At 41.3% G+C, this 27,967-nt stretch overlaps 1 protein-coding gene across 1 annotated transcript in view; it reads left to right on the forward strand.

Moving 5' to 3' along the window:
* The window catches only part of TMCC2 (transmembrane and coiled-coil domain family 2), a 1,263,302-nt gene that overhangs the window by 123,252 nt on the left and 1,112,083 nt on the right, over positions 1 to 27,967 (forward strand). Inside the window, exon 2 of the mRNA XM_044076803.1 lies at positions 17,570 to 18,088. Coding sequence (XP_043932738.1) covers positions 17,570 to 18,088 — 519 coding nt within the window. The remainder of the gene's footprint in view (positions 1 to 17,569; positions 18,089 to 27,967) is intronic.

A 27,967-nucleotide genomic window follows, 5' to 3' on the forward strand; every position in this document is an offset into this window, starting at 1 on the left:
CCTAATAGCCTTGCTCTTGGTCAAACTACTATTTGTATTAATATTAATTTCACTCAGTATATTGGGTACCCTTGGAAGAGCCTTAAGGAAGCTGGCAGGAGTATCTGGTGGCAGTTATAACTACCTAATAGTCTGGGGAGAAGGGGGCATAGCCAGTAAACCTGTGCCAGCCTTTCCCAGGTGTGTGTGTGTGTGTGTGTGTGTGTGTGTGTGTGTGTGTGTGTGTGTGTGTGTGTGTGTGTGTGTGTGTAAATCAAACCTACAAGAGTGTGTGTGTCAGCTACTTGTGTAGGGGCATGAAGCCCTGGTTGGACAGATAGAGTGCTAGAGGATTTTGCTTGGGCACTCAGCTGAGATCTCAAGTCTGTAGCTGTGCCATTGGAGGGTCTTCTTTGGGATCTGGAGAAAGAGAGAAACCATCCCCAGACTGACTGTGTTCCCTGTGTGCTCTTAAGGGAAATTGTGCTTGATGCAGAGAGCTGCATCTGGAGATACTATGTTTATTACTGTTATCCTCCAGTGAACATCCCTCACTGGTGCCAGCGGTGAGGATTGAGGCTCCTTGATTACTGGCCCAGAGGTGGAAGGTTGTCACAGTCTGTTTCAAAGCCTAGTGATACTGCATGCTTTTCTATCATCTTCAGCCAACTTTGTGTTAATGAAGTTACAGTTTAGACTCTGGTAGGTTTACAAATACTGACTGCCCTTTGCTACTAATTTTATAGTTGGCAACTAGGAACTATTATGAAAACACCACCTTGGGGTTGCAGAAATGTGAATGGCATAGATTTATATCCCCCAGACCATTTTCACTGCCATTATACATCATAATCTGTAATGATGCATCATATATCTTGATCTTCTGTGAGCTTAATGGGTTAGGAAGGACACTGTCACAACTATCTTATCTGTTTTACTCATTTTTTTCAACAAATCTTTTTGGCAGCAATTTCAGGGTACATTTTTTTAATAAAGTGGTTTTGATTTCTGTAGTGGGACTCTATTGGTCAGTTTGATATTCTTGATTTGTTTTTCAGTTGTTTTAATAATGGCTTTATTTAGTCTATTGTTTGGGAAGTGGTTTGTTAGCAGCCATTTCACCATGTAACTTGCATTGGTTTTCTTGGCAGGCTGCACTACTCCCTCCAGGTGTCAGTGAAGGTAACAGATAATCTTATAACAATTCTTCCTCCAAATGCAGACTGTGTGCCTTTGCAGTACAGTGTAAACTTCCAGTGCTCTCTCTCTCTGGGGAAAAGACATGACTTTTGTCTTCGTCATTGTGGTCATTGGGTTCTGCAGGAAGGAAATCATAAGTAGACCACATTTTTGTCCTTTGTTTTATTTTGATTTTCCTTTAGAGTTGCATAATGCAGTGCAAGCAGAGGGAGGTGATTAATACCCCCCTCCCCATTTTTTCTGAAATCCACAGCTCCAAACCCAACCCTCCACGCTCATCTGTGTGTTGTAACCTCAGGCCTTTGCCTTCCTAACATGGAGTATTAGCTACTGATCATTTATTTTTTTCCATCCATGCAGAACTGCTGTAAGGCTATTTTTTTCTGAAGAGTTTTACTTACAAAGATTTGTTATCTATGCTACATGACACTTACACATTTAATGGTAATGGATAAAAAACAGAGGTTTTACAGTTGTCCAGAAAAATGGCATACTACTTTCTGCTTAGAAGGAAGTGCATTTTGAACTTCATTTATCAGAAATAATACTTAACAAGGCAATGTATCGTTCTTACAGGCAACACATAATAGCATTCTATCTATCAATGTTAAAAATAAGTTTCTAGAAAACTCCTCCCCACTAAATGTAATGGTCTAAGCTTGATTTGTCAGACTTTTCTTTTCACTTGCCTAAGAATCATAGTTAGCTGATAAAAGACCCATGGTTTCCATAGGAACAGTATAAATAGAAAAAAAAAACTTTAAATCCAAGTTTCTCAGCAAAAGGCATGCATAGCTGTGAGCAGACTTCAGTGTAATACTTTTTCAGCCTTATAAATCTGGTGTACAGTAATGGAACAAATTACTTCCAGTCCAGTGATGGCTTCACAAAAGCAATCATGCCAGGAAACTAACAGTGTGTGAACATACAGAATGGGCTACCATTCACCTTATAAATCAGGCTTCTTTTCTGGTTGCTGTCTTCCAACTTAACCCCTTCAGCCACCTGGACTAGTGCTTTGTGGCAGTTTCATCTGTGGCTTCTGTTCTCTAGACATGGCTGCTAAAATGTCTAACTAAATCGAAATTAATTTTCCAGATTATCTGAACTAGCCACTGTTAGGATTTCTTCCTTTTTGCTGAAATTTGTCTTCTAGTCAACCTTCTCATAATCATGGGTCTTTACAGTAATAAGGCAAAAAGGTTTTGCAGATGGTGTATGAAATAATATTAGCCTGAATGTGTCTGCACAGTTTCTGTCTCTGTGCCACTTGCAGAACTTTCTACCTCATATTTTGGAGGGTAGTGTCTTCCTAAAGTGTACTGCAGAGGCCACCCTATCGGTGGAACTGTACTCAGTTGTATTTATTACTGCTTGGTATAACTCATTCTAAGCCTTTTAGTTTCAACACTTGGGCTTCAGACCAGTTGTTTTACATTGAGAGGGTTTGTGGTCTGCACTGTAGTGGCAGAACAGGTAGCTTGCATCCTTCTAAGTTGGGAACTGCTGATTGAGGGCTCAATGTCTGTTATTCCAGGCATTCTTTAAAGTATTCAATTGTATGTATTACTGCTTGGTAGCAACTTGATTAAAGTGTAACTATCATTCTCAGTCTTTTGGATTAAGCACTTGGGCTTCAGAACTGTTGTTTTACATTAGGAAGGTTTGTGGCATGCACTGTGGTGGCAGAACAGGTAGCTTTTATCCTTCTAAGTTGGGAACTGCTGATTGAGAGCTCAATGTCTGTTATTCCTAAAGTGTATTAGTTCTGGTTTATGCACTTGGGCTTCAGGCCAGTTATTTTACATTAAGAAGGTTCGTGGTCTGCACTCTTGTGGGAGGAGAGGCTGGACTCTGCCCTTCTGAGCTGGGAATTTCTGGTTAAAGGTTTATAGTGCCTGCATATTTGAACTGTTTCTTACTGAAATTGGTACCCCTTGTTTGCTGTAGCATAGACTAGATCCAGGCCTGCTGAATCTAGCTTTGTTTGTATGCTTGTTGTTTGTTTGCTTGTTATTTCCCTGGAATGCTAATTCCACCTAAAACGCGGCTTCTCAGCGCTTCTGTGGATCCCTAGTGATATCTGCATTGCTTACTGTACTTATTTCCTTGTTTCACTTGAAAGAAAGTTGCTGTTTGTCGTTTTTGCATTTAAGTTACCTGTAACACATTGCACTTAAGTTACCTGGCACTTACTCACTAAAGCAATTATACAAGTCAGCACTAAAAATTAAAAGCACTACACCCTCACTCCCCATTGGCCCTTGTTTTCAATTATAAAGGAATTCCCAATATTATTCTAGCATGTCCAAAGGTCAGTTGTCAATCTCCTCTCCGGTCCAGCTGGTGAACCTGGGAATCTTGAGGCAATGTTACAACTGCCTCATGTACACAGACAGCCCTCTCCTCCTCCCAACAAATTCCAACACATGTGAGAGATGCAACCATATAGCCAAACTGGAGGCTAAGCTCTCTCAACTCAGTACTGGCATAACCAGTCAGGAGGAGAAGGAAACCACACTCACCACAATTCCAGTCTCACATAGACCTACCACGACAGCAAACCAAACACATAATCACACAAAAACATACTCGGAGGCTCTAAATAAAGATCTGCCTAAGCAGCAGAGACCTCCAAAGCAGACACCCAAGCAACCGCTACCCCAAAACAAAACACGTGCAACACATATCTCACAAAGCCAGTGTGCCGAACAGTCACAGTCCTTAAGGCTAAACAACACACCTGATACACTTGTAATAGGTGACTCTATCGTCAGGCACACTGACGTCCTGCTCACCAGGCTGAACAAGGAGAAGGTCACGGTGAGCAGCCTGTCGGGTGCTAGGATCCGCCACATAACACAAGCACTCAGGTCACTCCAAGGCAAGTACAAATATGACTCAGTCATTGTCCATGCTGGTGTGAATGACCTGAGATGTACCTCCCTGGACTACATGAAAAGAGACATAGAGGAGCTCTCTGAGCATGTAGCCCAGGCCGGTATGACCCTGACCTTGAGTAGCATCTTACCCTCAACAAGAATGATGCCACAGTATGAAGACAAGATGATCAATTTCAACAATTGGCTTAAGTACTGGTGTCATTCAAAGGGGATCCAATGCCTGTCAGCCTGGGATGATATGCTCGACAAGCCACGATGCTTCACTAGGGACAGCTTGCACCTGTCACCCCTGGGCTTTCGGATATTGGCAAAGGCTCTTGTTACCCCCATAGTGCCTTTTTTAGGCAAGGCTCAAAAGACAAACCCACCTCCATAGGTATCACAAGGGATAAGAAACTAAGAGTAATGCTACTCAACGCCAGAAGTCTAAACCTCAAGATGCATGCACTTGAAACTCTTCTTAGCATGGAGAACATCGATATCTGTGCAGTAACAGAAACATGGTTCAGGGCTCCCGAGAGCACCCCAGCACTACCAGGTTATACCTCATACCATGCTTTTCGGCCCCAAAACTTGGACAGAACCACAAAAGGAGGGGGAGTATCGATATTCATCAAAGATACCCACACCTCCAGGTTGGTGGAAAAGCACGAAGCATCAGAGACTATCCATGTGCAACTAACAGTGGGTAAAACTGCCTTCCACTTTATAGCCTGCTACAGACCACCCTCCCAAACCCAGGAACCCCACTCAGCCTTCCTGAGAACACTGGAAAATATGAAGGTCTCTCCAAACACCATTATATTGGGCGACGGTTATGTGTGTGTTATGTTGATATGCCTTTAAGGAGAGATACAACTTTTGGCGCCAATAAGTTTATTTTAATGGATAGATTGTTTTCACTGGCAGTTCTGATGAAGACCAGTATTGTTTGGTTGAAAGCGCTAAACTAACTGCTTTTGGCGTCTTCCTGTTTTGGTGCTATGTGATTCGTTCATTGTGGTTTTGTCTACATCTGTTCGTAGTGTATGTTTTTGGCGTTATGTGGATTAAACCTTTGGATTAAGACTTTTAGCGGTGTCTACTGGATTTGTTTCGCTCATTGGAGGTAACGGAGTTATATTGGCGACTTCAACTACCCAAACATTGACTGGGAGCATTGCTCTAGCTCCAACACCCTAGCCCAAAGGTTCCTAGAATTCATAAACTCAAATGCTATGGAACAACTTGTTACCACTCCCACAAGAGGGGAAAACATACTGGACCTGATCATCACCAACATGGGGACTCTATGTTCCAGACCAGAAGTGTATCCCTCACTTGTAAGATCAGACCATAAACTGATCTCACTGGATATTCACATCCCGACCCCACCCCCGCCCAGAAAACCACAGTGAAAAACTTCTCTAAAGCAAATTTCACACTCCTCAAAACCGAGGTGGAATCCTTCAAAGCCCCCGGGCCTGTGGAAAATACGGCCCAGACCGCAGAATCCTTTATAAATGCATTCTATGAACACCTTCAGGAATGCATGGATCATGCAATCCCAAATAAAACCAAGACCCAATCCTCCAAAAGCAGATGTCCTGTCTGGTGGATCCCAGCCATAAACAAACTATACAATAGAAGGAGGAAACTACTACATGACAGAGCAAAATCCCAAAAAGGGAAGGCATCTCTGATCAGTATTAGCAAAAAACTAAGGGCACTCATAAAATCATCTAAGGCCAGCTTCAAGGGAAAAATTGCACAGGACGCTAAGGATAATCACAAGTCTTTCTTTAGTTATGTTAGGAACCTGGGTGGGAATTCACAGATATGCTCAGAATTAGTCCAAAATGACAAAAAATACACCAAACCCACAGACATTGCCCATTGGTTCAGTGCAAACTTCTCCCCCCCCTCCCCACCAAAAGGGCAAATATCTATCCCAACAGAGTGCTGCCCCCCTGACATCTCAGATGCTCAGGTAAGAGCTGCCCTCTCCAAAGCAAAAAACACAGCATCAATGGGTCCAGACGGTGTCCCGGGCTGTGTCCTACATGAACTCCAAGAAGAGCTAAACCCAAACATAAAACTACTGTTCAATATCAGCCTTACTACAGGATATGTACCCAAAGAGTGGCATACAGCAACAGTGGTCCCTCTCCACAAAGGTGGTGCCTCAATGTACCCTGGAAACTATCGCCCCATAAGCCTGACTAGCTTGGTCTGCAAAGCTATGGAAAGGATCATCATGGACCTCATAAATAAGGATATTGGGGACCTACAGACACTGGATCCTACCCAGTTCGGCTTTGTTAAGGGCAGATCCTACCTCTTAAACCTGGTCGACTTCTTTGAAACAGTCACCAAGGCCATTGACGAAGGGAAGGTGGTCCACACAGCCTACCTGGACCTCACAAAAGCCTTCGATACAATACCCCACTCGGGCATTATAGATAAGCTCACCAGCTTAAATATAAACCCCTATGTCACTAGATGGGTTGCAAACTGGCTCAAGGACAGAACCCACATGGTTAGAATTGCTGGAGCCATGTCAGACTCCAAACCAGTTACAAGTGGCATCTCACAAGGCTCAGTCCTGGGACCTCTTTTGTTCGGTATATATTTCTCAGAGGTACAGGCCAACACAGAAGGACTGTGGCTGACCAAGTTCGCAGATGACTGCAAACTGGGCGCCATAATCGACTCTCCAGCTGACACAAGCATCCTCCAAAAGGGCCTCATAGAAACAGACAACTGGTGCCAGAGCCATGGCCTCAAGCTAAATGCCAAAAAGTGTATAGTCATCCCCTTTGGCAAAAACAAAGTGCCCACAAGTTACCACATAGGTGGTAATCCATTAAGTACAGAAGAAGTAATTAGGGACCTGGGGACCCAAGTTGATAGCAATCTCTCATTTGACAACCACGTGGCCAAAGTGGTTAGAAAAACATTTTATATAGCCCACCTAATCATGAAGGGATTCACATCTAGATTAGGGGAGGTCATCGTGCCTCTTTACTCATCCCTCATCAGGCCCATTATCGAGTACAGTGCCCCTTTTGGGATGTACCTTACCAAATGCCTGCAGCAACTGGAAAGACCCCAAAAGTACCTTACCAAAAGGATCAAAGGGCTCAAACAGATGCCGTATGCTGCCCGGTTAAAGAATCTCCAGCTCTACTCAGTGGCATACCGCCTGCACAGAGGCGACCTGTGCCTGACATATAAAGCCATGTCCAACCCGGAATTAAGGGACATGCTGCACCTCAAAAAATTCAAGTCCCATTGAGCTACACGCTGGAGAGACTTGAACCTCAGCACTGAAATAAATAGGACATGCTGGAGGGACAGATTCATAACCCAGAGGCTCCCTTCACTCTGGAATAAAATCCCAGTCCAGGTTAGGCAGAGTCCCTCATTGACTCTCTTCAAGAGGAATCTTGATGAGTGGATGGGAGATCGTAGGTTTACCCCGGGTATCACTTCTGTGTCACTGTTAGACAGAGGCACAGTATACTAACCTTGAAAAAGGGCATAGCAAAATTAATTTAAAATGGGTGGCGAAAGCCAAACATACTCTGGCTAGGCTTATAAATGCCCTAGGGCAGATAGCCTAGTATGAACCTATGAACCTATGAACATGCGTTATCACATCTGCATGCATTGTGAAATTACTATATTTTGACTGACAGGATTTGTCAAGACTAAAGTGTGGCATAAACTCTAAATGAAGCTAATTAGCATCTTGAGTCACTTAACCTGTGCAGATCCCAGATGAACTTGCATCTCCAGCTTTTTTGTGTCATTTCATGTTTGTCAAGGTCATAGTTCTTTGCACTGTGACTGCATATCCTTTAGATATTACAGTGATGGCCTCTCTATCCTGGGCTGGTAATCAAGGAGCCTCAATCCTCACCACTGACGCCAGTAAGAGATGGTCACTAAAAACAGGAATGGATTTACATGGTATTTTTCAGAGGCAGCTCTCTGCATCACACACAATTTTCCCCAAGAGCATACAAGGAACATGCTGCAGACCTGGGACTGGACTACCAAACAAGACTCACTTTGCAGCACTGTGTCCCAGTTCCAAGTAGCTGATACACCCACACATGGCATACCTCTCAACCTGGAAACATCAACAATTTGGACAAAGGCCCATGAAAAGCAGATACAACTGGCCAAAACTCTGTATGCTGATTAATATAAAATTTGCATCCATTATTATGTGATCCCACCCACTCCAGTGAAATTGTGGTATACCAACTTTCACTCCAGTGGAATTGTGGTATACCAGCATTCACTCCACTCTGCTGTGGTGTGTGTGTGTGTGTGTGTGACATTTGTACATTTTAGTGAATGCAAAATACCCTTCCTTTGCTCAGTGATACTGCTGCATTGACCTGTGTGTAACCTCAGCACCATGTTGACTGTTTCCCAATCCCACCTATGAGTTATGCTGTCCGTTGGCCTCCTCTCACTTCTGTACAAAGTTACAAACTCTTGTCTTAGAATATTAAACAAAGTCAGCGAGGCACAGGGTCTATGTTATGCTTCTCTCTCTGAATTCAGTTCTATTTTTCACTATTTATAAGTTACATGTAACAAATGTATGATACACCATTTTCCGTATACTGATAATTTCTTTAATGGGTGTGAGCTCTTTCTTCATTAGAGCAGTAAATAAAAGCAAAGATTAAATCAATTCACTTTCCTGACAGCAACATTTAAGACTTAGAAAACATTACCCTTCCAAAAAAAATTTAAAGAAGTGCTTAGCAATTTTCTTATGTTTACCTTAGTAAAACAAAATGTGATGCACGGTCTTATTTGTAAGAAAAAAGATGCACGGTCTTATTTGTAAGAAAAAAGCATCATTATTTCTGTACAAAGATACCAGTTTGAACTTTATTGGGTTCCAATCCTGATTTAACAGTAAACTAAAGATCCAGGCTTTGTATTCTGTGCCTACCCTGTAATTCTAGCTAAATTACCATTATGACTCTAGGAAAAATGTTTTTCCTGCAGTACTTAAATATTAACAAGGGAGCCTGCTCTTATATTGTAAGCCTGTTATTTGTTTTCAAACGGTTTGCAGCAAATTTTTAAAACAACCTTATGTTCCATACCCTATACATTCCTAGTGCTCTGCAAAGCAGACTCCAAGTGAAATGGTAAAGCAAAAGCAAGGATCTAGATGCAACACCAGCACTAATAAAATGCCTGCACTGCGTGTTACGCCTCTACCACTCGCCAAGCTATGAGCACCTCAAACGTCACCAACCATTCCGTAATCCTGCACACACAACTTTTATGGAGAACTTACACAACCCTTCCCAATTTATGATGTGAAAGCAGATGCCACCCTGCAGATTTCCAATTAAAACCCTAAATACTGCAGCTGACCTTGTAGCCAACAGCTATATCCCCAGGTGTAAAGCTATTCAAATTCCAGAAGAGGTAAATATTAAACTGAAGTGTTATGGGAAAGAAATTATAGGCATGCACCTTAGCAAACCTTGCAGTATGTTCATAGAGAACATGTGTACCAGACTTATAATGTTAATTCAAAAAGGAAATCAGCACATTTGTAATTTATGGGCATCTGTTTTACTATCCTACCTTTTTCCATTATTAGATAAAAAAAAAAAAAAAACAGTATGAATGCCAAGTGCAGCAACCCCTCGTACCATTTAATTTTCCACGAAGTAGGCCAACTTTCTCCTCTTAGTTTTTACGGATGCAAGATGAGGCCATTAAGAAGTCCAGTTCTTCCTAGCTGCCTTCACTTAGAGCTTCCAGTAATTGGGTATTGCGCTCCTTCCACAAGACCCTTGGTGAAAGTGTAGGATTTTAAACTTCAGATCCAACAGTGAGGAGCAGTAAACACTTGCTTCTAGTACAGCATCTCATTGCATGTTTGTTTTCTCAAATTTTCATATCTGTCACTTGCGTTATGTACAATTTCTGATATTTAATAAAAAATTACTAAAGTGATGCATCATGCATTTGGCAGAAAATAAATAATCATGCTGCGATAAGATTTGATCAACACTGCTAATGGATTAATGCCCATTTGATAGCTGCCTCAGATAAGTGTACTCCAACAGATAGCTACTGATCACAGACTTCACAGTGCAGAATCGTTTCCGATACAGACATTTTTTTTTTTACTTTTCAGTGGTGGCTCGACCTCCAGGTAAGTAAATTTTCTCATCCTTCTAGCTAGCACAGACATGGGTGAGCACTGGATGGACATTTTTGCAGAATTTAAATAAAGTTGTGCACACAGCTCCCTCTAGTCGGGAGTCCACTTGCTGCTGCTGCTATGATAAATAAAATCCAAATTACAGTTTGACGGAGTCCGACAGGAGTCATCTCCCTCATGAAACTGATTTTATCATGCACGCCCGGTGATGCATGATGATGTCAGCCATTATTTAAACTTATTAATAAACATTTTTAAAAAATCAGGAATTGAAGGGGCCACTCGGGAATTTGTGACACCCCATTATTTTGCCCTCAAGACTGGTAAATACCAAGGAAATCGGTATGGTTGAGAGGTATGACACTTGGGTATTTGATTTTAACACACACACATACTCCCAGGAAAGGCTGGCACAGATTTACTAGCTGTAACCTTTCTGCCCAGACTATAAGGTAACCACTCTGACATCAGTCAACTACTCTTGGGCTCTTACAAGGGTATCCAATTATACTGAGTAAAATTAATACTAATATAAATAGTAGAGTGCAACCAAAGCAGAAATGCTTTTTGGAGTGGCCATGGCATCCCTAAAATAAGCACAAGTACTCTCAAGATGTTAAAAGTGTTCTTTAAAGACCAGCAGCAATGAAAGATATAAAAAATATTTAATAAAATAGAAAACATGAGCATACTAAATATCTAAGTACAATAAACACCAGAGGTTCAATCACAGGAGAAATAAAAATAACACAGTTGGACAGATTCAAACAGATGCAGAAAAACAATACTTAACAAATCTCACTGTATTTCCCGACAGTCGAAATAATAACTGTTCCCTAAATCAAGTTACGTAGGGAACAGTTATTCCCAATTCAATACAACAAGGCAAGAGTAGATGCTGAGATTCTTACTTCTACAAGGCAAGGTGATGAGCTTCAAAACTAAACTGAATTAAGTGACTGTGATAACTGTCATAGATCTTTATGTCAGGTTCCAAAGAAAACAAAACAAAACAAACTGCTGTGTGAGCTCCATTCTTTTAGTACTGGTTATAGAATGACATCAGATTTGATCACCTGACTCTGGTACAATATACACTCAGAGCTTTGCTAAGATCTGTTGCAGTATCTGAAAGCTATAGAACAATTTCAAAATCTTCTACTCTTCCCTTCCAGAATTCTTTGTTTAAACATATGCATTAATCAGTTATAACACTGTTGATACATTTTTAACACAATCATCTGTACAAGTCAGTGCGACAGTCAAATAACACAAAATGATTTACAAAACTCCAGCTAGCTATGCTGCCATATGTTACACATGCACTGTCCTATTCTCCCTGGCACAGTTGGCAATACCTCACATCGTCACATCTATATTTTTGATTTACAAAGGAAACAAATGCAACACAAAATTGCTTTTACCAAATAGATAATGCAGGAGTGGAATGCAAATGTCTCCACTGCCATTCAACCTGTTATGGTAACCCAATAGTAAAATTTCCTGTGTGTAGTGACTCTACTAAGGGATGAACAGCTGTTGTATCAGTCAGGAGCCAATGACACTGAAGTCTTCTTAGTAAATCCCCATCCACACCTCTTGCAATCCAGGCACACTTAGAGACACCTGGATCTTTATATAATAGAAACATAGCACTCCAGGGTATAGTTTATTAGGGATTTTCCACATTTATCTTGAAATTCTATTTGACTGTACATTGTGAGACTACAAGGCAAGTATAAATTCTCAGGTGTACATCTTTTCATACTTCTTTTTAATCTGTTTGTACTTCTATCTATGTCACCACTGCACAAAGAGGATACCATAAGCTGTCCTCACCACTTACCCAGTCTTGAGTTCTTGGACAAGACACATGAGCTGTTCTCACCACGTACTTCATTTGTTGTCTTTGGGCTTCACTTATATGCTGCATGGGACCCCAGTGCTCACAATTTCACTCATTAGGATTGTCTTTTTGAGATCAGATTGTGTATGATAGGTTTGATTAAAAAAAAAAAACAAAAAGAATGTGTAAGATAAGTTGGTGCACAGTGTAGTTTATACCCCAGGTGGAAAGCAACTCTTGTCTGTTTATTTTCCTTGGAGAAAAGTGTGCCATGAGCTGATACCACACATGTTCACCCTAAAATTAGCAGTGCACTTGCATTCTATTACTGTTATATGTGAGGAGGAGGAAAGTACACTGCTGCCAGACAGAAGCAGTGGAGTTGCCAGTGGGTTACTTGGTCCTTCCAACTCTAGCTGGCTTCTGACAGTTGTGGCTTGCTCCTTGACATCAGTTAATACTGTTGGGGGTGGCTGTCCAGCTTTTATGTCAGCATGCTGGCTATGTCATGCATGAGTGCACAAGCATATTATAACTCTAGATTTACCTTTTATACTGCACTACACTACCATCAAACACATAGTGTGCTTAACTCATCAGTGTGATCAGAACTTAGTATAAAATAACAATAAAGTATCTCATCAGATAACTTCTGTGCTGTGGTCTGCTTACCTGTGAAAGCAGATTCTAGTGTAATAATAACAGAAATGCAGCTCAGGGCATGAAAATATAGCACAGAGTAAATTAAATCATGGGTGTGGTGACAATATAGGATAACTAATCACTGTTAGCAGAAAATAACTTTTGATGTTGGCTTGTTACTGAGAGCAGAATATAGCATTAATTAAATTGGCTTATCAGCTCGAGTAAAGTATAGGGAACAGTAGCTGTCTTATCCTTATGAGCAGAAAGAAGCATACTCTAAAGCTAGTTTATTAGTGTTGGATGTACAGAATGTAGCATACAATAACCTATTGTTATAGGTAATTAGAATTTTATATGCATCATGGCAGCAGTCCTTAGCATAGGAAGCTTAGACAGCAGAGTAAATGGAACAGATTAACCAACTAATAAGCGTCAACAGAACACTGCAAACAGAAGCTAGCTGGCAGAGTGAGCAGGAGACAACCTACAGCAAGCTAAGCCATGAATGTAGGTGAATGAAAACGACAGTAACCATCTGCTGAGTATGATCAGAATTCTGCATACAGTGGCTATTTCATCTTTGGAGACAGGAAGCAGCATATAGTACGATAAATTCATTAGTATGAACCAAACCTATACAATAAACAATCATCAGAGCAAGCAGTAAATGTTGTCATATTAAAGTGAACATGACTTGTACAATAATGCAGCTTATCATTATTAGCAGAATACAGCAATCAATAACCATACCATCACTATAAGCAGAACACAGCATACCATAATGTAGTTCACCTGTGTAAGCTGGTCATAGGAAACAGTAAGCTAACTCACGTGTGCTAGTGGAATACAACATACGATACCAGCTTATACGTGTGAGCAGTATCTTACACAGTGAAGGCTAACTTACAATGCAGAGAGAAAAAAAAACTACCTAATCAGACATTTTGGAGGAACGCTCATATTTTCAGGCCTGATTTACTTCCAAGCATTTTTTTTCTATTTTGGGGGCATATCCCAATTTTCTAAATCCCCTCATCACACATGCTTTTTTGAAGTTGCACAGGATACAGAAAACCACACTACATGACCAGCATAATAGTGGCACCAATAATTTAAGGACAGAAAACAGGCATCTTATATCTCCACTTTTCAGAAGCAAAAATAAATTACCATGTTTAGTAGAATTTTGCAATACAGTTCATTAAAGTCTTTGGAGTTTACACTGGATCTTTCATAATGAGCTTATATTTCTAAATTAATTTTGTCACTTTCTTTTTTAAAAACATGATTCTTAGTAGTACCCTACATTCCCCGGAAGCAGAAGACTTGTTTGCTATTTAGCATTCAACTTTTATGCTCATTAGAGGTCCAGATTTTTTTGCTGGATGCACCTACTGTTTACAGGCCTTTCTTCTTGTTTTCAATGCCCGTGAGTTGACAGGTATGGTCTGAACAGAATGCAGCAGGTGATAATCATTTTATCGGTATGAATAGTACATCAGCTATTGTAAGATAACTCATCACGTCTGAGGAGTATTTAGCCAATACAGTAAGCTAGCATATCAATAGGTGAAGAATGTAGCACAGAGACAGTGGAAGCAATACATTCCATACAGTAAGATATCTTATCAGGACAAACAAGACATAGCAATCAGCAATCTAGCTCATTAGTGTTAGCAGAACAAAGCACATAGTTACTATTTCAGTAATATGCGCAGGGTACTGCAATGTATTAGGAGAGTTAATTAGTATAACAAGGGTGTAGCAAGCAGTAACCATCTCAGTATAAGTAGGATGAAGCATTTACTGACTTAGCAGAACATAGTACCTCTCAACTTGTAAATGCAAGAAATCTGGATAAAGCCTAAGGACATCCTTGGGATTTGACAATCTCCACTTCTGTTCTGGGGGAAATGTTATATGCCCTACCCATTTCCTGCCCCACTTCCTATGCTCATCAATCTCCATTTGTGGGCATCTCCCTTAATTGAATCATGTCTCCCCTAAGACAGCATCATTGATGAATACCCTGCCACCTGGAATGGGCACACCCATCTCTCCCTGCCACTATATTAGTCACCTGAGCCACTAATCAAATCCACATCAGCTGGGTTAGAGTTTTATCCTTCTATGACACTGGGGCATCTTTCATGCTGCTATGTTAGCCTTGTACATAATATGTATTATCAGATACCACCTGTTGTGAAAGACTAAACATTCAAGAAATTATTATCCCCTAACATAGTATTTCCGTCTAGATGCAGGGGACAACAGGGGGTAACATGGTCAGAGTTGCAAATTAGTTTGGTTTCAGGCTTCTCATCTTGAAAGTATGTATCCTTGAATAAAATCTTGAATAGAATGTAGGAGCATTTGCTTTCAGATAAAAGCACAGAAACAAAATGTATTCCTGGTACCTGACACCCACAGCAGGCAAACTCGCCTTGTTACCTGCTGCCCCCCCCCCCCCGAAATGGTGTCTCCTACTTAGATCAGTGCAGGGTTTATATGGAATTTACTTGCAACTCATGAGATTGTGTAGCACACTGTTTTCCTTTGCCACCCTAAAGATTTAATGGCATTTCAGCATGCTGGGAATCTGGCAGAGAGGACAGCAACAAGTTAAGATGGGACTGGACCATTGCTGGTGACTCCACACAGAGAGACTACCCCTCCTTGGCTGACTTGTAAATGACCTGTGCCTACTTCTAACTTCACATTCATGATTCACTTACAAACAGCAATGCTACTTTGCTAGCAGTCTAGTTGTTGTTGTTGTTTGTCTTTCGGCTTTTCCCAGTTAGGGGTCGCCACAGCGGAACTCTGGTCCGCTAATGATTGGCAGTTGGATTTTATGGTGTCGGGTTGCCAGCCCAATGCCCAACCTTCAATGAAGACACGCCCATTCAACGCATGTCTTTCGAACGCCCACTCGACCATGGGGAGGACATGCAGACTCCACACCGACGGCACTCCCAACCAAAGCCGAGAATCGAACGGGAGAACCTCTTGCTGTGAGGCAACAATGCTACTTCTACTAATCTGGGATGTTGTTGCCAATCATACCTCTCAGCTGTCCAGATTTTCTTAGAATGTCCAGATTTTTGCCTCAAATTTTTGGTCTGTTCCTCATAAAATCTGCGGGTTTTTTTTGCCATTTCACTGGGATGGCCTCAAGACTGAAACCACAAAATAATTACACACATTTGAGTTTTAGACTTCAAATTCTTTAGAAAATGCATCTTAATACAAACCCTGTTATTCTAGCGCATTTCTAAGTTTAAAAGAACAATATTTACAATCTGTCCCTATTTTTGGGCCATTGTCCCCCCATTTGTCAGGCTTTGTCCAGATTTCTTGCTCTAAGAGGTTGAGAGCTATGTGCCAATGCTGTTCTCTGCAGTGCATGGAACACAGCATGTCCACTCAAGATGGCAGCCCCAGTAGCAAATGATAATCTTAATTTTGATTAAGGCAGGCCATGTAACAGAATCAATGGACCAGACGTAGTTTTTCTTTGTTTGTTTCTTTTTTTTTTTTTCAAATGCAGATTGTTGACTGTGTGACAAATCCAATTTTGCTCGTATGTCATATTTGTTCCAGGCAAATTTTTTTCATGCGACTTGATATTCCAAGTGATAAAAAATAAAACTGGCTGTAAAGTTTTGTTTTCACAACATGTGAGTGTTTTTTCAGAGAAAGTATGTGTTAGTTCATATGCTACGTTAGTAATAGTTGCTGTACTTATATTTGTCACATTTAAAATATATCAGTTACAATATAGTTACAGTACAAATATTCTGTAACTTTATTATGTTTATAAAGCAATTTCATGCATTAAACATATCATTGGTTTGTCAGTGCCCTGTTGTATATGAGCACTGAGACATTATAGTTGCTGTAAAATTAACACTATAATTCAGCATGACAAATGTTGTAAATAAAGTTTAATGCTGCCGGTAGGTGGGTGACAGTGAAGGCAGTGCATTATGACTTCCAGTGGATTAGCAGGAAAACATTAATACTGAAGTTATACCTGTATCAGAAATGGGGTAGATGAAAATCGGGGGTACATCTGGAGAGATCAGTTAATGGGAGCAACAAGTGATACTGCAGAATATAAATATTACCCAAGGACTTTAAGAGAAAGCTATAGAGAACTGACATGGCAATGGCAGGAAAAGAGAGAGAAAGTGTGTGTGTGTGTGTGTGTGTGTGTGTGTGTGTGTGTGTGTGTGTGTGTGTGTGTGTGTGTGTGTGTGTGTGTGTGTGTGTGTGTGTGTGTGTGTGTGTGTGTGTCTGTGTGTGTGTGTGTGTGTGTGTGTGTGTGTGTGTGTGTGTGTGTGTCTGTGTGTGTGTGTGTCTGTGTGTGTGTGTGTGTCTGTGCGTGTGTGTGTCTGTGTGTGTCTGTGTGTGTGTGTGTGTGTGTGTGTGTGTGTGTGTGTGTGTGTGTGTGTGTGTGTGTGTGTGTGTGTGTGTGTGTGTGTGTGTGTGTGCGTGTGTGTGTGTGTGTGTGTGTGTGTGTGTGTGTGTGTGTGTGTGTGTGTGGAGGTTGGGGCTGTTGGGAAGTTTGACTGACTGACTGAGGTAAACTAATGAAGGACATTAAAGGACATAGTGTTCTAAAGGCAGACTATAAGTTGAAGATGGATTGAGCATAGAAATCTAGTGTGGTTCTCATATGCCACAATTCAGTTCCATAGAAGAAACTGGCAAGAAGGTCTTTAAAACCTAACTTTTGTGATAACGTGTTGTCAGTAATAAAATAAAATGTAACGTAAATTTTCTTTCTTTTTAAAGAAAATACAGCAGATGTCAGAAGGATCAATGTTTGGACATGGCTTGAAACATCTTTTTCACAGTCGTAGAAGATCTAGAGAACGTGAGCATCAAAATTCCCAGGACTCTGGCCAGTCTATGCCACAGCCTTATGGACTGTATTCTGACCACGATTCAGCAGATGAGAAGGAACGGTCACCAGAAATGCACCGGGTGTCTTATGCAATGTCACTTCATGACCTTCCAGTCCGCCCCACAGCTTTCAACAGGGTGCTTCAGCAAATACGTTCCAGGCCATCCATAAAGCGAGGGACCAGCATCCATAGTGGTAGTCGAAGGACTAAAAGTGGCCCATCAGAGACCCAGAAGGGTAGCCCACATCTTCCACGAAAAGCTCCTGTAGATAGCTCACTGACTGCTATTTTGCAGCAGCATCAGGGTCGACCTAGGTCCTCTTCAACCACTGATACAGCAATTCTGTTGGCAGAGAGTGGGGGAACACTTTTCCTGCTGGAAGACTCAGAACGCTTTACAGATAAGGTAAATTAAAACAGTTGTGCAAAGCTGCATGGTGCTTTTCCTCACAGGTGACTTACATTTTAATTGCAGTATTCAATTGCACTAAAGTTCATCTGAGTGATAGGTCACCTGTTGCAGACATATTATGTTACTAATTAGTGTTGAAACTGAACAGCAGTGTATTCTACTCATATCACTTTTTGTAGCTTGTATGAATTGCTACTGATGAAAATGAATTTGATGGCCATGGTAAAGAAAGCTGCTTGCAAAATCTGCTGCTAGTTGTGCAGTACAACATGTATTATTTATAGAAGAAGCCTGTGCTGTGGCAAAAATGTGCAGACAAATAAAAACACTAGGTTATATTATAAAGTGGAGTATAAGGTGGATACCAGGTTGTCTGTATGGAAAATTCCAGATTGTGGTATAAAGTGGATGCTATGTTGTCTATGCAAACACTACTGTTTTGCTTTCAGTTTAGTTTACTATCTAATAAAATTAAACTATTGATAATTTTTATCTGCTTATGAGCTGATAGTTGCTGTAGAAAGAAATTCCAAATGGATTGGATGGTTAGTACAGTGGTTACATTTCGTTGGTGACCTGGTTCAAGAAAGGACTGCTGTTATTTGGGTGGAGTCAGCAAAATAAAACTTCAGGCACTGTGGAGATACCAAATGTAATAAGATCAGTCACTGGAACACCCAGGCTTGAACAGTGAAAACTTTAATCCACATACATGCAAAAGCATGAGAATACGTACATAAATGCTTAACTGGATCATCACGTTTTTGCCCTGTCCTTAGGACTTCATCCGATACAAAAACACAATTCCTATCCCCATACCTATATATTCTAGCTAATCTCCACTTAATAGCAAATTAATTCATTATTATTTTTCAAAAGTTTTATTAAAATTTTTATATAGAAAACTAATAAGATTTTGTTTAGGTCTTTTAACTACCTAGGTGCTTGTCAGATAATTACTTGGTGATAATGTGTTAATTTGCCTTTCAGTGGAGATTAGGTAGAATGTATATGTATAGGGATAGGAGTCGTGTTTTTGTATCTGATGAAGTCCTAAGGACATAAAAACACAGTGATCCAGTTAAGCATTTATGTACGTATTCTCATGCTTTTGCATGTATGTGGATTAAAGTTTTCACTGTTCAAGCCTGGGTGATGTTCTTCATGCTTCACTGTTGCAGTCATTACATTTGGGTAATCTGCTTGCAGGATGCACTCAGTCGGCCTGAATAACAAAGTCTTGGGTCCTGCGTCGGTTGCTGTCTCCTCTTCCATGACGTCAGGTCGTCAGGGGTATAAAACATGCAGCAGACGCCATTTTATTCAGTCTTTCTTGCCACGCGGTGCCAGAAGCAGAAGCAGAAGGTAGGCCGACTCCTGAAATTTTCGTATTCGAGTTTCAGAACCGAAGTCTTCAAACTAAAGCTAAGTACCCCGTTGGGGAAACTTTTTCTTGCTCCTTACCGATGTCAGTAAAAGTTAATAATTGCATTACTTGTGGGAACCAAATACCTCATAAGGATTTTCATTTGTACTGTATTCCTTGCCTAGGCCCTGATCACAATGTGCTTTGCTGTCGTTTTTGTGCTAGATTTAACCAATGCACTATTAAGCATCAGTATATTTTTGCTTCTAAATATTTTGGTTCAAGATTTAACTATCCTGAAATGTCGTCGGTTAGCAATCCAACTACCGGAGTTCACAGAAGATGCAAGGAAAAAGATAGAGACAGATCGTCGAGGTCCAAAACTGACAACGAAGCTTCTCCTAAGCCACTTGCCGGTTCACCGGTACTCAGTGAGGCACTTTCGCAGCACCTGATACCTGCTACTTTTGAGTCACAGGCCTCTAACGAGACCCATTCGGAGTCCGGTATGCCGCGAGATTCTCAGAATACTGAACCCGCAGATGTCTCTCCCTTGGATGGGTCTGGAGCCGCTGAGCAGGCACCGGCTTCTGAGGGTGTTTTCAGGCCTCAACATTTTTATATTAAACCACTGCCACCAACAAAAGCAAGGTCAAAAACAACTTCTATGTCTAAAAAAACGATGCATGAGCCACATGCTCAGGCCCCTATGCCTAAAAAACAGATGATCAAAATGGCTGAGGATTTAATTACCTTGATCAGGGGTTCCCCCCCCCCCCCACACACACACACACACAAACACACACTAAGAGGCGTAGGCAAGGCACTGATTATGAATCTTCAGATCAGGTTTCCATTTCTTCTGATTCCTCTTCTGATCAGGAATTTTCTATTCCACCCTATGAGGATTCTGATGCAGAAGGAATCCATCCCATCTGCATCTCCTCCTGAGGATTACTCTTTTGGAGAGACTTTGCATACTTTAAGAGAACATATTTACTGGGAGAGTCAGGACTTCTCTGAATCAAAAAAGAGGCTTAGGGATTTCCTTCTTCTTCCTCAGCATAGGCCTTTGGCAATACCTCCTGTATTAGACATTGTTGATAATGTGTTTTCGGACTCAAGCATGGCTTCTGATTCCCTGCTTCCAGCTCCTAGTAAGCCAGACAGATATTACAGGGTTCCTGACTCCCACAAATTTATTTTCAAAAATCCTGTTGCTGATCCTGAGACTATTTCTCAGGGTCCCAAAGGTGTAATGGCTTCTGCAGCCAAAAATCCCAACCCTTCTGATAGAGATTCCAGGCGCTGGATAGATGGGGTAAGAAGGTGTTTACGTCTGCAACCTTGGCAATCAGGACTTTAAACTGCCAGTTTCATATGCTTAAATATCAACAGCATGTTATGGACTTACTGAAACAGAAAATTATGTTAATTTCTGATTGTGTGGAAAATAAAGAGTTACAGGATTTATTGCATTCAGCAGAACAGGTTGGAAAGCATACTTTGCAGTGTGGTTTTGATTCCTTGGAGGCCTCTTGTAGGGCCACCATTACTGGATCTGTGATTAGAAGGCATGCCTGGCTCAAGGAGCAAAATCTGCCTGATCATGTTAAAGCTAAATTGTTGGATGCCCCTTTGCAGCATGATACTCTGTTTGGTAATGAGGCAGAAGAGGTTTTAAAGAAAATGGAAGACAAAGCTAAATCTATGCAAACTGTAAAAGATTTCTTGCAAGTGCAACCACCCAGGTTCAGTAGGCACTGGCCTACTAAAAATTGGTCCTTTCCTGTGTCCAGCAGAGCCACTCAGGGCAAACCCAGGTGCTCAAAAGGCTCCAGATATCAATCACAGGGTTCTTACAGGTCAAAGCAATGGGGTGCCTCCACCTCCAAATCTGAAGGAAACAAAGCACAACCCTACAGTAAGCAGTCTCAATGACTTTCCTCTACCATCTCCAAGCACTTATCTTTTGGCAGCCCCCTTGGGGGGAAAACTAGCACTTCATGCTCAAAATTGGCAGTTAATTACCCAGGACAAGTGGGTATTAAACATAGTATCCCAGGGGTACAGACTTCATTTCCAGACTTTGCCAATTCCAAATGGATGGCCGGATCTGCCACAAAACCAGTGAGCAGAGGCCCAGAAACAAGTCATGTCCCTCATGGATATGGGGGCTATTCAACCGGTACTAGAAAAAGAAAAAGGACAAGGTTTTTATTCAAGACTATTCCTGGTAACCAGAAAAGACAATGCATGGCATCCAATACTGGACGTATCGATTCTGAACACGTTCCTGGACATTACAAAATTCAAAATGCTGACTTTATAACAGCTACTGCCTATGCTAGGCAAGAATGCTTGGTTAGTAACTCTAGACATAGAGGCATACCTGCATATTCCAATAAGGGAATCATGCAGAAGATACCTCCGCTGCAAAGCAGGTTATTTTGCATTACCAATTCTCTGCACTGCCCTTTGGCTTATCTACTGCACCCAGGGTCTTTACAAAGTGCCTGGCACCAGTAATTGCATTCTGCAGACAAAGAAACATTCAAATTTATCCTTATTTGGATGATTGTCTCATTCAAGCAGAGGACAAGGACACTCTTCTTCAACATCTGGCGTTTGTAAAAAAGACTTCTAGCATGCCTAGGGTACACCATAAACGAAAAGAAATCACAACTGGTACCCTTTCAAATAATTACATTCCTGGGTGCAAGCTTGAATACAACTGCCCAGATGGCTTACCTCACCCCAGACAAACAAAGGCAACTGACAACATACTTCAAAAAAATGGCAACAAAAACCCAGTTATCTGCAAGACAAATTCTGTAGGCTTTGGGGTTCATGGCATCCTGCATTCTACTATTTCCATATGCGAGACTGCATATGAAGAAACTTCAATGGTACCTAAAAAGTTTATGGAGTCAGCATTGTCACAGCCTGGAAACAATGATTCCTCTCATTCCCTGCCTACAACAGGAGTTTTTTTGGTGGGCAGAGAAATGTCACCAAAACAAGGGACTGTCATTCACTCTACCCCCTGCCACCCAAACCCTAACTACAGACGCATCAGGCTATGCTTGGGGGGCCCACCTAGCAGGGAGATGCATTCAGGGCAAATGGAGCCCAAACCAAATGTATCTGCATATCAACCAGAAATAAATGCTAGCTGTTCAAAATGCTCTGACAGCCTTCAAGGACTTACTTCATCCAGGACAACTACTGATAAAGACGGACACCACCACAGTTATGTGGTACATAAACAAGCAGGGGGTTACACATTCCTACCTCCTTTGCAGACTAGCCATGGCCTTGTGGAACACAGCTTTGACTTACCAAATACATCTCCAAGCTCAATTCCTGCCAGGAAAGCAAAATACTCTGGCAGATGACCTAAGCAGAAATCTTATGGACCCGCACGAATGGAAAGTGGATCCACAAATACTCTGGCAGATGACCTAAGCAGAAATCTTATGGACCCGCATGAATGGAAACTGGATCCACAAATCTTCAGCATGTTAACACAGAAATGGGGAAGCCCAGACATAGATCTATTTACCTATCCCCAAAATTATCAGTTGGACAAATTCTGCACAAGAACTCATCACAAAAAAGCATGGAAAGTAGATGCTGTATCTTTCAGCTGGAAAAACCTATCAGTCTATGCCTTTCTCCCTCTGCCTCTACTCTCCAAGGTCTTACTAAAAGTCAGACAGAAAAAAACAAAAATGATCCTAATTGCTCCGGACTGGCCTCACTAGCACTGGTACCCACTTCTAAGGAACTTCTTTCATGGTACTTGCCTCAAATACCTCATCTACTGTCTCAGCAGAACTATCAAATTCTGCACACTCAGCTCCAAACTTTGAATCTTGCAGCATGGCTAATCAACTAATTATTCAAACCACACCTCTCAATAAATCTGTGATGGGTGTCATTTTGGAAGCCAGAAGGCCTAGTACTAGAAAATCTTATGCTGATAAATGGAAGAGATTTTGTGCTTGGAACACTTGGAACCAAGTACAAGGAATAGACACAGCAAAGCCCAATATTCCTCAGATTTTACAATACTTAACTGAGATGCTTAACAAGGGCCTATCTTTTTCTTCAATAAAAATCCATGCCTCTGCCATCTCGGCTCATTACAACACAGAGCCTCCTCTCTTTTCTCATCCACTACTTAAACAATATCTTAGAGGGGCCAAACATTTAAGGCCTCCCAGGAGAGCACCAACTCCTGCATGAGACCTCAATTTTGAGCTGGAAAAACTCACCCTGCCTCCTTTTGAACCAGCAGCTACTGTGGATATAAAATTTCTGTCTTGGAAAACAGCTTTTCTTTTGGCAGTCACTTCAGCAAGAAGGGTCTCAGAACTACAGGCTCTCATGGCAGTGGATCCTTTCATTATATTTTACCTGGACAGGTTGGCCCTCAGGACCAATCCTTCTTTTATGCCTAAGGTGGTATCCAGTGTGGCTATTAACCAGACCATTCACCTGCCAACATTTTACCCAAATCCACAGAACAAGGGAGATCAAATTATGCATTCATTGGATGTACACAGACAACTAAGATTCTACTTAAACAGGACCAAATCTCTAAGAAAGTCTGAGCAACTACTGGTAGCATTTGCTGCAGGATCAGAGGAGAAGGCTATATCAAAGCAGACTATTTCTAAATGGATAAGCCACTGCATTCGTTTCTGCTGTTTGCACCATGGTAAACCTGTACTCAAGGGGATCAGATCACATTCCACCAAGGCTGCCTCTACTTCAGCAGCTTTTCTCAGTGGGGTCCCAAACAAAGACATTCTAGAAGCTGCTACTTGGAGCTCTGTTCATACCTTCACAAAGCATTATCATTTACCTCTCTTCTCCAAATCCAGAGCAGGCTTTGCCACTGCAGTCCTGCAGGGCCTTATAGCTGCTCGTAATGCTGTTTAGTTCCATCCTCTCATCCATAGCTTTGGGATTCTACCCAAATGTAATGACTGCAACAATGAAACACGAAGAACATAGTACGGTTGTGTACACTTACCATAAATGTAGATGTTCAAGTGTATTCACTGTTGCAGTCTGGGTTACCCACCCGCCATCCCCCATTCTATACCGGCTGCATGTTTTATACCCCTGACGACCTGACGTCATGGAAGAGGAGACCGCAACCGATGCAGGACCCAAGTCTTTGTTATTCAGGCCGACTGAGGGCAACCTGCCAGCAGATTACCCAAATGTAATGACTGCAACAGTGAATACACACGAACATCTACATTTATGGTAAGTGTACACAACTGTACTTTCCAGTGACTGATCTTATTACTTTTGGTACCTCCACATTTCCTGAAGTTTTATTTTGCTGGTTATTATGAAGTTTCTGGTGAGCTTTGCTAGTTGGCTTACCTTTTTTCATGGTATTTGGGAGGAGTGCATATCATGTTGGAAAGATATAAAATCTATATGTCTACTTATCTACTGGGCTGAGGGCAGTAAAAGTACTCTGTCAAAATACAGGTGCTAGTCAGATGGAGAGTGGAATAAGGCACTGTGAATATTTTATGTTATGCATATCTTACATCTCTAGGAAAAGTTAGCTCCAGGTTGATTCAAATGAGGTCCACCAACCCACTGCTCCCCCACGTTCCCAAAGGTTCCCATTCTGGTATGAATAACCTTTATGTATGGTCTGGACTATTTATGGATGACAAAGATTTAGACTTGAAAAAGGGAACTGTATTCTTAGGTTACTATTCAGTGGAGCCCGTGGTCTCAAAGATCTGACTAACAGTAGGATGTTATGATATTATAGTAGACTGTGGGTCCATGTGTTTTTCAACAATGTGGGTATTTTAAGTTGGAGCGTGGCATGGAAGTGAAGGAGATGTGAGCTAGGTTACTAGAGACCTTTTGCTTAGATAGGCCAGGTTTGTCTGTCTGATTTTAAAATTAATTTCATTGCATATTAAGCTAGATTTGTTGATTTTTGAATTAAATTTGGTTTGCAGTTAACATTTTTTGTTTATTAACCATATAGACCAGCATTCTTACAGTTTACATTCCAACATTTTGTAGGCCTGCTTGTCTTCATAGTAATTATGATGTGTAAACCTTATGGATTTAATTTCTGACTTACAGTTGTATACAACACTCAAAACATATATTAAAGCACACTGGTTTTAGAACTGTAATTTTAGTAGTTATTTTTTTCAACTATTTATTAAGAACTTGTTAGTCTGCAAGTTGAATCCTTTGGCTGGTTTCAGTCCACAATTCATAATGGAGATTATAGATCTGTGTGTTTTGCAGACTTAATTTTTGAGTTATAACTGGGAGTACAACATTAGGAAACATGTTTTAAGGAAGAATATTTTAGGCATATTATTCTGGCTTCTATAATTTGAAGTGAGGTCTGGTATGTTTTATTTATTTAACTTTATGTAGAGAGAGAAAAATAGTACATAGACATGCATAGTTATATACCTACCACATGTTTTGCAGTATGATTTTTAGTTTAACTTCTTAAACAGCATGTGACATCTTTTCACAGCAAATTACAACAGGGATTCCACAGAGCTGGGAATTGCACCTTTATCCTATACATTATCACAATGTACTGTTTCTGATGCAGAACAAAGATGTTGTGTTTTATTTTGTTGTTAAGGATGCAGCCTGTCCCATGAATCCATAAGGCTGATGTATGGAAACAAAGAAACATATCTGTAGCCAGAGGCCTCGAGATTCATAATGGTACATAGATTGCTATGTATTTCTGAGTTAAACACAGCCACCATAGATGTGATACTCCTTTCAATGATGTACTGCTAACAGTATACAAGAAATAAGTTTCCTTAATTTGATATTGACTAGATGAGATGCTTTAGTAGTAGACTCATGGTATAAAAAAGAAGTCATGTCTTACCATAACGTTCCATCTGTGTTGTTCATCTTCTTTCATTCATCACTGATGGGCTCGGTTCTGAGCCCTCGGAACTGAGTCGGCCTATTACCAAGCTCGCACCAGCCAAAAGAAACCCTCGAGCTAAGTCTCTACCCAAAATGCCCTTCTCCCTATTACCTCAGATCGAGTTTTCTAAGAAAAGGAAGTAAGGCCGAGGCCACTTCTATGCAAGTACCCTAGGGCACCGCTTAGACCCAAAGCATCCCCCAGGAGCCTTTGGAGGGTTAAGGAGGCTGGGAAGTGATGAATGAAAGAAGATGAACAACACAGATGGAACGTTATGCTAAGACATAACTTCTTTATCTGGTGTTGTTAATCTTCTTTCCATTCATAACTGATGGGACAGAATCCCAAGCTACCTTGAGGTCCATGGGCAGCCCTTATGGAAGAACATTCCTGGGTACCATTGAGCTGAAGGGAGCTCTCCCCCTGGAGACCAGGTCCAATTTGTAATGATTGATAAAGGTATGAGGCTTAGCCCAAGTAGCTACTGCGCAGATGTCATCCATGGATGCCCTGGAATGGAATGCTATAGAAGTTGCCATAGATCTAGTGGAGTGGGCTTTAACTTTTGGCATGGATTCATTATGGAGGGAATAGGTGAATCATATGCAGTCCCTTAACCATCTTGATAATGTAACCTTGGAAACAGCCTCTCCCATTTTGGGTCCCAAAAAGGAGATGAAAAGCTGTTCAGCTTTACGGACAGGTTTGGTCCTGTCTAGGTAAAATCTTAATTGTCTATTTGCGTCTAAGGAGGGAAGGCAATACTCTTCTCTATTGACAACATTTGGAAAAAACACTGGTAGATCAATGGACTGGTTAATAGGGAATTCAGAAACAACTTTGGGATGAAAGGATGGGTTTGTCTGAAGTGACACTCTGTCTTTATGAAAGACCAGATAGGGCCTCTTGATACACAATGCCTGCAGTTCTGAAACTCTTCTGGCAGAGGTAATGGCTACCAGGAACAAAGATTTCCAAGACAAAAACTTTAGGTCACACTTAGTGGCAGGCTCAAAGGGTTTTTAAGTCAAAGACTGGAGGACTAAAGTGAGGTTCTGTGGTTCCACGGCTGTCTGAAAGGAGGCCTGAGATGAGAGGTCCCCTTGAGAAAAGGCTTGCAGAGGTGTAAAGAGATGAGAGGGGTGCCATCTATACCATTGTGGAAATTGGAAATTGCCACTAGATGCACTCATACTGTAGAGGCAGAGGCTCCATTATCAAGAAAACGTAGCCAAGTTTTGAAGTACTGCAGTAACTGGAGCTGAATACAGGTCTAGCATGTTATCCTTGGACCAGATAGAGAACCTTTTCCATTTATCTTGATATAGTCTTCTGGTGGATGGTTTGTGCGAGGCCAGAATGATGTCTCGAACAGGGGAGGAGAGATTACCTTGCCTGGTGACTAGCGGAAGTGGAGAAACCAAGCTGTCAGCTTGAGACTGGACAGGTTCAAGTGACTCAACACTTGGGGGGTGAGTGATCAGATCTGTTAGAGAGTCCATAATCCACGGCAGGTATACTAGGTGAGACCGAAGAAAGG

This window comes from Protopterus annectens, chromosome 7.part0 (assembly GCF_019279795.1).
Source record: "Protopterus annectens isolate FY-2018-M chromosome 7.part0, PAN1.0, whole genome shotgun sequence".
Taxonomy (NCBI): Eukaryota; Metazoa; Chordata; order Ceratodontiformes; family Protopteridae; genus Protopterus; species Protopterus annectens.